Source organism: Sprattus sprattus, assembly GCF_963457725.1.
Source record: "Sprattus sprattus genome assembly, chromosome: 15".
In the NCBI taxonomy this organism is placed as follows: Eukaryota; Metazoa; Chordata; class Actinopteri; order Clupeiformes; family Clupeidae; genus Sprattus; species Sprattus sprattus.
The window spans coordinates 15,537,653-15,548,916 of NC_137913.1; the positions used below are offsets into that span (position 1 = coordinate 15,537,653).

General features: G+C 42.6%; 1 protein-coding gene across 2 annotated transcripts; it reads left to right on the forward strand.

The window, feature by feature from the left end:
* Positions 1 to 283: 283 nt before the first annotated feature.
* On the forward strand, positions 284 to 10,903 carry ppm1f (protein phosphatase, Mg2+/Mn2+ dependent, 1F). 2 transcript variants are annotated; one of them, XM_080852770.1, is made up of 8 exons: positions 284 to 511; positions 1,316 to 1,618; positions 2,834 to 2,967; positions 4,136 to 4,338; positions 4,628 to 4,816; positions 4,922 to 5,065; positions 7,626 to 7,719; positions 8,028 to 10,903. In XM_080852770.1, the coding sequence occupies exons 2-8, from the start codon at positions 1,440 to 1,442 to the stop codon at positions 8,363 to 8,365; spliced, it is 1,281 nt and encodes a 426-aa protein (XP_080708896.1). In that variant the 5' UTR covers positions 284 to 511; positions 1,316 to 1,439; the 3' UTR covers positions 8,366 to 10,903. The 2 variants fall into 2 exon arrangements, with proteins under 2 accessions (XP_080708896.1, XP_080708897.1); XM_080852771.1 differs by lacking the exon at positions 284 to 511 and having other exon boundaries at positions 1,435 to 1,631.
* The last annotated feature ends 361 nt before the right edge of the window (positions 10,904 to 11,264 follow it).

Here is an 11,264-nt window from a genome sequence, read left to right on the forward strand (position 1 = left end):
TTATGAAAAACACTGCTCTTAAGAGTCATAACTTGTGTAGGCTTAGTTCATAAATACATTTTACAACTCATGGCAGATTATATATCTGAAAAAGAAACGTATGCACAGTATAAATATATCTCAGCAGCGTATCATTTTATTTTTATGATTGGGTTAAATCATTTCTGGAGTCAACCACTAGGGGGAAATTGTTTCATGTCGCGTGGTCCCGTCTGAAAGCTCAAAAAGCCAGACAACTGTTCAGTCGATCTCCAATTGAAGTGGATAGTGCAAACGCCATGGATTTCTCTTCACCCCACATGTTTTATTAGCAGTTCTTCACAATTTACGACACTGCCTATCATATACAGGATGTGAGCGCCGCCAAACTGTTGTGACTTCCGTGACGTTCGAGCTTTTTGTTTAGCCTCTGAAAGGGCGTGTTAAAGCCACACTACAGCCACGCGAGTCTCGAGATTTTGAACTGTTGTGCACGAAGGGAGTGCCTGCTTCACAGAGAAAAGACTCCAAGGTATGAAACACAACCCTGCGTGGTCATCATAACCACTCACTTTTTTTCTGGTACAGAGTTATATCTAAACAGCTTAAAGCATTTTGTCCAGGGTGTTAGAAATTAACATTAGGTAACGTAACATTTCTTTTCAAAGGCCTATCAGACACCGCCTGAGTTTCTGCAGGGCCAACTGCAACATGTTACTGTCTGAGTTGGTAATTTTTCGAATTATTTATTGCAGTAAAACATGTCAGACATGTCATTTCTACCGACGAATGTAGCATGAAACCTAAGTGGAAACTGTTGTGTGTTGGTGTACAGTAACTTGGTGTAATCAATCCCGCAGAGGACGGGATCGTAGGAAGCAACAACGATACATTGGGGGCACTATTGATCGTTTAGAATGTTGATGTAACACTTTTCATGTAAATACAATACTTACACTTGCACGTACACGAATGTACCTACTATTAGCTATCGTTGAATTTGTTTACGATTTAATTTGGTCTGCTGTGGGGTAAAGACATTAAATTCTTCAACTAGCTGACAGTTCATAACAACTGTAAGGAATGATTAGCAGATAAATTGGCCTACTAATTGATTTGGATGTAATTAGCAAAAACAAATTGTGATCGCATTAAAGAACTTCCAGAAACTTCGTTCTCTCACTCCACTGTCAATAACTTTTGATGTTTTGAGAATATTGACACTCTTTTCTATGTAGAAGAACAACGTTGCACGTAACTGTTACGTACCTTCTTTTACAACCACTTTCTTCACCTATACAGCAAATCATCATTTTTCTAATTTTGCTACTCACAGGGGCTGACTGACTGCGAGTATTTGCTTGACCAGTGACCGATAGAAATAGGGATTGGGGGGGTCACTTTCTGTGGATGATACTGCGTCGCCCAAAGCTTGCTTTTTGAGGGGTGACAAAGAGTACATGATGGGTACTGCTGAGTCTGGCGTGGCTCAGTGCTTCCTGGAGAAGTTTCTGAAGGAGTTCCCGGAGCCGTTCAGCCCAGACAACCCTCCTCCTGTCAACCCCCTGAGCCGCAAAGTCAGCCATGAGGAGGTCAGGGGGGAGAGCCTTGATCTCGGCCTCCGCCTACTCGCATCCAGGTGGGTGGCCAAGGTGCTTGTGAAAGCAGCACTGTACACACATGTTTCTTACACTAGTTTGCATAATCATGAGTAGGTTTCTATACACCCCAAAGGGGTATGAACTTGTCTTGTTAGAATGCGATTCAATCTTTATTGCACCACACTGTCTTAGAGTCCCTCACTGATTCAGTTCCTAGTACATTCTACTTCTACCAACACCCTACCTAATAATGACCTTTACCGCATTCAGTATTATCTTACAGTTTTCCAATGTATGTTATCTGGGTGTGTGTGTGCAGTTATTGGCCTAGCTTTGCAGGGGGAAAACGACTATTTTAGTTGACCTAGGCCTGCAAGTTAAAAGCAACAAATTAATTATACACTGCTCCCATGTGGTGCATTCCTGAGATTCCAGCCAAGCAGATGCAATCTTCTCCACCCTATCTGTTTCATGCTCGGGCATGGAAGGGAGTTGTTTTCTTTCTCCCAGCGAGGATCCCAGTGAATGTACACTTCTGCACAGAGCCACAGGGACTTGTTCATCACTGATAATTATATTTTCTAACTTCAAAGGCTGGATACTGTATATGTTATTGAATGAATATGAATATGAGGCATTGAACAGGACTTTCAGTCCCTCTGAATCCCTCTGTTGTGTCCATAATGAATAGCTGTTATTGTTTACGCATCCCATGTTGAATTGTGGGTAATATGTTTAGGAACGGAGGCATAGGTTTGTCATTCCATGTGCCGTTCTAAGTAGTGGGGATGTGTCTGTCAGTGAAGGCAGGCTTCCTGTCGGCCAAAGTACCATTGTTCCATTCACTTCCTGCTGTTCCCGTTTCCAGTTTGCTTGAAGACACACAAACACTCACTCACACGTACACACACTTGTGCAGCACACAAACAAACAAATACACACAAGTTTGTCTGCACCCATTTCTGTTTTATTTCCCTTAATGGAAGTGCATATATTCCTCGTCATGGTTCCTTAAAATAAGCGAAATCGGAGCTGATATAATTTATTTTGGTACAGAACAGCTATTGGTTATTTTCCACAAGTGCATAAGAATTTGCAACAATAAAAATGGAGACGATTTTACATTTGAAATACACTAACCATAAATTAAGTTTAGATGACAGTCATTTTCTAGTGAAAATACCAGGAGAACTCTGAATTTTCGTAGGTTCTTTAAAAAGCGTTATGATTCAAGCCAGTTTGTTGTGTTGTAGGGAGGCCCCTCCATCTGTAAGTGTGGCCCTGTGTCAGGCTGCAGTGTCGGAGCTGATGAAGAGCGACCTCACGCCTTTTCAGCTAGCAGCGGAGACCGAGCAGCAGCAAGAGGAGGACCAACCGCCGGTCATCTGTGAGTTATTCCCAATGCCACTGACTGTGCTAACTTGCCTGTTGAACCAGAAACAGAATGTCCTTCTGAGGTGCACCCTAAACTGTTTACAGGCCATGTGTGACCGCGTTGTAGTCGTACTTAAAGGTGGGGTCCTCGTTTGTGGTGAAAGGTCATTGATATTTGAGCTTAACAGCCAATCAAATTACACCGCTTTCTTACATGCTGCTGAAGCAATGTGTCGACTAGCAGGAAGAGTGTACAGCTTGGTCCGAGCCACTTTGTTTGTACCGGATCTACAGAGCCAGGACTGTACAGGAACACCAGAATTTTTTTGCCAGTCAAAGGACCATGAGGAGAATTTTGCTGAATTCGACAAAGAGTGTAATGGATTTGTATCAACGACTGCACCTTTAATATGGTGTGTGCAAGGGAAATTTGTTCACCATTTCTGCAATGTTGGTCATGTTTTGCGGATTGAAAGCATTCTCTCACTGTTTTTTTCACACATACAGTGGTGTTATCTGGAGCTTAATATAAATAAAACCCTTCTCTCTTCACTGGCTCCTCTGTGGAGAATAGCATGAATGTGATGTGAAGGATTGGTGGCCAGATGATTTACTGGTTTGTTAATCATAGAGGAAAGCCTTCCCTCTAGTGTTCAGATGATTACCTTGCAATTGGAGAGGTTTAGGGTATTTTGTTCTCAAGTTCAAGTTTTGTGGTAGTTTATTTCTTTTACTAAAATTCAATTAGGAGCACACAGATAAGAAAATAAGCCTGAAATGTAGGAATGACCAGAGTGAATGGTCACAACTAGATTTACCAATCAAGAACAAGGATGGTATGAAAGACCTAATTAGATAGAATATAGAAATAGTGGATCTAGTGATCAAGGACAGTGATTGGCATACATTTCTAGGGCTAGAGGTCACCAGGAATTCAGTAGGAGACAAGAGGGAGCTGGAAAAGAATGTGTAGAAATTATACAAACCAGACTCAGACCCACCTTCCTGCTGTACTGTCATACTTGTATCTGTATAACGTGGCTATTTCTGCTTCATAATGAAAACGAAGGACGGTGCAATTGCTGAACTGTGTGTGCGCTTGCCGAAAAGGGTATTACTGCTGAAAAACATGTTTTTCTCCCAGCTCTTATTCAGCCTGTCCTGTCCTCTCTGTCCCGCAGTGCTGGAGTGTGAGGGTCTGCAGCACCTGTTCCTCAACAAGCTCCGAGAGGTGGCGGCCTCCTGGAGGCAGCAGCTGCCCGCGGCCCCGAGGGCCTCCACGCGCTTCAGCCGATGCTGTGTCCACGCCATCCGCAACACCCGCAGGAAGATGGAGGACCGGCACGTGACCGTAGCCGACTTCAACCGGCTTCTTGGCATACAGGTGATGGATTGCTGTCAAAATGTCGTCCACCCTTTCCACAGTGTGGCCCTAGTTCGTCTGCTCAAGACTTGAATGCTATCTGTGGGTTCTGTGATGCTTGATCAGGACACAGTGTTTTAGTGTCCGGTCACACATGGATAAATGTTCCTTGTGTTTGTTTTCCGGCAAATAACAAACAGTTCGGACAAAGCTTACACAATCTTTAACATATAAGCCACTGAACGTATGAGGCTTTGCATGTCTTTGTTTAAACTAATGTACACTGTACACTGTTGTTGTCTCATGACAGGACGGTGTGGACAGGCAGTACTATGCTGTCTTTGATGGACACGGAGGCGGAGATGCCGCCACGTTCGCAGCCACCCACCTTCACGTTGTTCTAAGCCAACAAGAGGACTTGGTGAAAGACACAGCTGCTGCATTCAAAGCTGCCTTCACCCATGTCGATGGCATGTTCAAGGTTAAGGCCAAGAGAGAGGTTAGCGAACAAACATCAGCATCCTCCTGGGTAATTGAGAAGGCCAGCTTCATTGATTAAGGTTTGAGCCTATATTGGTGTGTGTGTCTGTTGTGTTTCCTGTAGCGCCTGCGAAGTGGCAGCACAGCTATAGTGGTGTTGCTGGCTGGGGACTGGCTGCATGCGTCCTGGCTTGGAGACTCTCAGGCCATGCTGGTCAGGCAGGGGGAGCCGGTGATTTTGATGGACCCCCACAAGCCAGAAAGAGAGGTGGGTGATTGTCCTTAGCATTAGTATACTGTGTGTGTGTGTGTGTGTGTGTGTGTGTGTGTGTGTGTGTGTGTGTGTGTGTGTGTGTGTGTGTGTGTGTGTGTGTGTGTGTGTGTGTGTGTGTGTGTGTGTGTGTGTGTGTGTGTGTGTGTGTGTGTGTGTGTGTGTGTGTGTGTGTGTGTGTGTGTGTGTGTGTGTGTGTGTGTGTGTGTGTGTAGATGTATATATTAAGAGAGAGATATAGACACATATATATATATATATATATATATATATATATATATATATACACTGTACACACGTGTGTGTGTGTGTGTGTGTGTGTGTGTGTGTGTGTGTGTGTGTGTGTGTGTGTGTGTATATGTATATATTTAGAGAGAGATGTAGACACACATATATATACAGCCGCGGAAAAAATTAAGAGACCACTTCAAAAATATCAGTTTCTCTGGTTTTACTATTTATTGGTATGTGTTAAAGTAAAATGTACATTTTAGTTTTATTCTATAACCTACTGGCAACATTCCTACCAAATTTCAAATAAAAATATTGTCATTTAGATCATTTATTTGCAGAAAAATGACAATTGGTCAAAATAGCAAAAATGATGCAGTGTCTTCAGATCTCGAATAATGCAAAGAAAACAAGCTCATATTCATTTTTAAACTACACAATACTAATGCTTTAACTTAGGAAGACTTCAGAAATCAATATTTGGTGGAATAACCTTGATTTAAAATCACAACTTTCATGTGTCTTGGCATGCTCTCCACAAGTCTTTCACATTGCCGTTGGGTGACTTTATGCTACTCCTGGCGCAAGAATTCAAGCAGCTCGGCTTCTTTTCATGGCTTGTGACCATCCATCTTCCTCTTGATCACATTTCAGAGTTTTTTTTATGGGATTCAGGTCTCGAAATTGGGCTGGCCATGACAGGGTCCTGATCTGGTGATACTCCATCCACACCTTTACTGGCCTGGCTGTGTGGCATGGAGCATTGCCCTGCTGGACAAAACATTTCTCAGAGTTGGGGAACATTGTCAGAGCTAAAGGAAGCAAGTTTTTCTTCCGGGACAACGTTGTACTTTGCCTGGCTGAGGTTTGTAAAAGACCATAAGGATTGAAAAAAGCGGACTGGAGGGTCTTCTAGTTCGTCTTCTCTGATGAGTCCAATTTTCAGCTTTGCCCAACACATGGTCGTCTGATGGTTAGACGGAGACCTGGAGAGGCCTACAAGCCAGAGAGTCTTGCACTTACTGTGAAATCGGACTCATCAGAGAAGACGAACTTAGAAGAACCTCCAGTCCGCTTTTTCAATCCTTATGGTCTTTTACAAACCTCAGCCAGGCAAAGTACAACGTTGTCCCGGAAGAAAAACTTGCTTCCTTTTGCTCTGACAATGTTCCCCAACTCTGAGAAGTGTTTTTTCCAGCAGGGCAATGCTCCATGCCACACAGCCAGGCCAGTAAAGGTGTGGATGGAGTATCACCAGATCAGGACCCTGTCATGGCCAGCCCAATTTCGAGACCTGAATCCCATAAAAAACCTCTGAAATGTGATCAAGAGGAAGATGGATGGTCACAAGCCATGAAAAGAAGCCGAGCTGCTTGAATTCTTGCGCCAGGAGTAGCATAAAGTCACCCAACGGCAATGTGAAAGACTGGTGGAGAGCATGCCAAGACACATGAAAGTTGTGATTTTAAATCAAGGTTATTCCACCAAATATTGATTTCTGAACTCTTCCTAAGTGTAAGCATTAGTATTGTGTAGTTTAAAAATGAATATGAGCTTGTTTTCTTTGCATTATTCGAGATCTGAAGACACTGCATCATTTTTGCTATTTTGACCAATTGTCATTTTTCTGCAAATAAATGATCTAAATGACAATATTTTTATTTGAAATTTGGTAGGAATGTTGCCAGTAGGTTATAGAATAAAGCTAAAATGTACATTTTACTTTAACACATACCAATAAATAGTAAAACCAGAGAAACTGATAATTTTGAAGTGGTCTCTTAATTTTTTCCGCGGCTGTATATACACTGTACACGTGTGTGTGTGTGTGTGTGTGTGTGTGTGTGTGTGTATATGTATATATTTAGAGAGAGATATAGACACATATATATATGTGTATATATATATATATATATATATATATATATATATATATACACTGTACACACGTGTGTGTGTGTGTGTGTGTGTGTGTGTGTGTGTGTGTGTGTGTGTGTGTGTGTGTGTGTGGTGTGTATTAACATTTCTCATCAACAAAATAACAGTCAACTGTTAAAGGACATGTTTAGCATTTTATTCCCCAATGAAACAGTACCTGAATTAGCCTGGGTGCCATCCGTTTTGTACACGCTCCCCTGATTGCTGCCTTCTAGCTGAACAAACGCGTTTTGAATCTAGCAGAACTCCAGAATTCCAGACCATTGTGAATACGATGAGTGTGGGTTTGGGAGCCAAAGAACTAGAAAAACTGAACCATATCTTGGATAGGAACTTCAGTATCATGAGGAACCAGATGAGCTGATTTTGCTGGTCCCATTTCGTTCAGGATGAAAAGCAGAGGATTGAGAATCTGGGAGGCTGTATTGCCTTCATGGGTTGCTGGCGCGTGAATGGGACTTACGCTGTCTCCCGAGCCATCGGTAAGTTGATCAGATCCTGAAAAAGGATGATGTCAGTTACTGCAATACATCATCAGTGACTTGCATCATGGGGATGGTGCTTTTGTGTTGATTGTCACTTCCCAGCAGAGCCTTGGCTGAAGATTGTGATTACATTTTACTGGATAGTACTATAAAGGAAATGTTGCACAAAGGATTTGGGAAACATGGCATGTTTGGTATTCTGTCAGTGAAGAAAATACAATGTGCATACAATTTAAACAATGAAATCTTCTGAGGTTTTTTAAGCTCAGGTTTTTCCGCAATAACCTCTGCTTCTGGTTATTTAGGCGATTTTGACCAGAAGCCGTATGTCTCCAACATGGCCGACTGCTCGTCCGTGCAGCTGACCGGTGATGAGGACTACGTCCTGCTGGCGTGCGACGGCTTCTTCGACGTGGTGCGGCCGGCCGAGGTGCCGGGCCTGGTGCTGGAGGCCCTGAGGGAGATGGAGGGCCGGGGGGGCTGCGAGGAGGTGGCCCAGCGGCTGGTGGCCCAGGCCAAGACGGCCGGCTCCAGCGACAACATCACCGTCCTGGTGGTGTTCCTGCGGGAGCCCGACCAGCTTCTGCTCCAAGACCAGGGCTCCGCAGGGCAGGCCGGCGCAGCCGCAGCGGCACAGGGCTAGGGCCACCAACCAAGTCCAGGTCACAACTGAGATGGCCCACCGCCGTGGAAGGAAGAGCGCGGAGCTCACAGCGGAGATGCTGCTACTGCTGCACCCTGCCGGCTCTCATTTCTCTCTGTGTTTCCTTTAATTCTCCACAAGGGCTCTTGGCTCCCTCCCAGTGGACAGGAATGGAACCCCTTTACCTTTCAGTGATGTCCCACAACAGCTTGTCTGCTTGAGTGATCAAAACAACAGCAGTACATAGTCAGGCTCTTTTGTTTTATATTCACAAATATTGGAATGCATTTACAATGTTCAGTATTTTGGTGGGTTAGGCCAAGCACTTACATTAAGGACCACCTCCCACCAATTTTTCCCGATGCAGACTTATTCAGGAGCATTTTATAAAACTCTTATCAGTATACAGTATCAGTATTCATTCGCCGTAAGCTTTTTTGCTCCACTGTTTTCCATTTGGGTGCTTTGTACTTCCAAAAGGGTGCCTTTTTAAATAATTTATACAGTGTCATAACCTGAAAACCATCCAGAGGGATGACTTGTTGGGTATTTAACAGACTCTTTTCCTGGCAGACTGATGTCTGAGGTCCTGATGCCTGTTGGCCTGTGGTTAGGGTCTCATATTACTGCCTGCTCAAATGTCATGAATATTTGAAAGCCTTGTGACATGTAGCTAATATAGCAGGAGCTAGGCTATAATGCGATAATGCTATTTATAGACCAGAGCTTGTGCGTTTTGAAGCATAGGGAAGAAGGTGAGGGGAGGGGACTGTGAGTGTTGATATAGTGAAATAAAATACCTCAGACTCTAACCCCCCTTCCTTCCCTGTGACCTTGGCTTTCCTGAGGCAAACTTCCTAAGAACTGCTGTTTCAGTCAATGTTATTACATAAGGTTTTTCTTGTGTATGAGCGGAATATGCTGTTTGGCTTTGCTTTTGCAATGCTTTAAACATTAGTGTGCTTTTTTTTGTATTTAGAAATAAGGACTATTTCATTACCTCTCGTGTAATTCACTCTAGTGGTCATCTGTCTGTTTTTAAACTGTACCTTCAGTAGTTTTGAGGTCTTAACCTGAGACCCTTAGGACAATTTAGTATCTAGTGCAACTAATCACTAATCAAGTTGTTTTAGTCCCGGTTCCAAGGGCATTGATTGCTTTTTGTTGAACCACTGACCTTTTGGTTTTCTCTCTTCCAGACCTTGAGTGCCGAACTGTTTGTATGTATAGAAATGTATAAGTGACTAACTGTTAACCACAGACACAGATAATTGTTTAATTCGAGCTCTCTGCACTAGGACTTTGCCGTAGGACGTTTCTGTGTAGCTGTCAAGCATGTTGAGCTTTTCTCTCTGATGTGGTCCCTGTCTAGTGTGGCTATGTACGTGCGGGGGTGGGGGGGATTAAGATCATTGCCAGTAATTGAGGTAATCTACGACCTCCATCTCCTCTGAATCAGCATTTCCCACTGTGGCACTGGCTGCGCTGACGGAAAGGCGGCATGACCTCATTGTTCCAACCCAAGCTCTCCCTCCCATCTCATCTGAGCCAGCAGTTTGTGTTTGTTGTCACCTTTTTAAATTATGTCCTTCACATGTCCTCATCTACCATTTTTAAGAGGAGAAAAAGAAATACCGCATCAATTGTGTAGGCACCCGTCATATAGAAACATTTGCACCATCGGTGGTCTTCTTTTTGGCACAGTTTTGTGGCTTTGTGTGGTTGCTGAGGTTGCTCATCTGCTAGAGGTTGGTGTCCACACTTGTGTTTTTCTCAAATACTTTTACTATGAATAATGAATGCATGGGTAAAGCTGTCCTATTGCCATGTCTAGGGCACAAACATCAGCAAGTCTGGAGTGTGTTGACCTGTAAATATAATTGTCTGCATGTTGTGTTTTAAACAAGAGTGCAACCCTTCAGGCGGTTGATCTTTGATATTTTGTGCTAATTAATTTTTGTTCAGTTGTGGGTGCCGTCTAGTGTAGATTTTTGTTACTTGCTTTGTCTCCATTTCTAAACCACACACAATTGGTGCCTTAAATCACCCGTTCTTAACATTTCTTAACTTAAACAGCTTTCCTTGTGACCCCAACGAGTCAATAGGATGAGCTTGAAAGGATGTTTCCATATCATTAATGATCAGTGAAGGGCACAGTGATGAGGTTGCTGCCATTTATTACTGGACCATCAATTGTTGTGGGTTTGTTTTTGTATTAAGTGTGAAATTATTGTTAACGTACATTTTGACGATGTTACACTGTACCTTAGTACATAACATGTGTCATGTCAGTGATCAAGGTGAACTGCCAAAACTTTATTACCGTATTAAAACTTCCTGGAGCATTTTTACAGTATTACATTTTAGCATAACTATATTCAGAATAACAATGATTTCATGATTTAATTCATTTTTTTTATGTGAAATTTATACGGTTTTGTATCTTCTGCCCATGATTCATTACAAGAGGTCAAGTTGTAAAGTGCCACTGCTCCTTGTGCCAACACATGTAACATAAGTAATACTTCATTCAAATAAATACCCAAACTAATTCTGAAAAGTGTCAGTAGTTTCCCTATAAGAGAAAGTCTTGGGTGTTGCTATTTCTGATGTAATATTCTTGGATATCAGGACATTCCAGCAAGTGTGACCAAGTCTGACTTACTAAGGAGTACTTTTATGTTGTGACTAAATTACTTATGTTTCGGTAATTGTCACAGGCATGGCACTGATGATTAAGTAATATTAACACTGGGAATAAGTTGCATTAAAACAAACAAACCAATTATTCTTTAAATAAAAACAATTAGTTGAACCAGTGCCCACCCTTTCTTCAAGTATAAATGTGAACACGTTTGATTAACTGTGAGAAGAAATAATTGATGACATACATTTACTC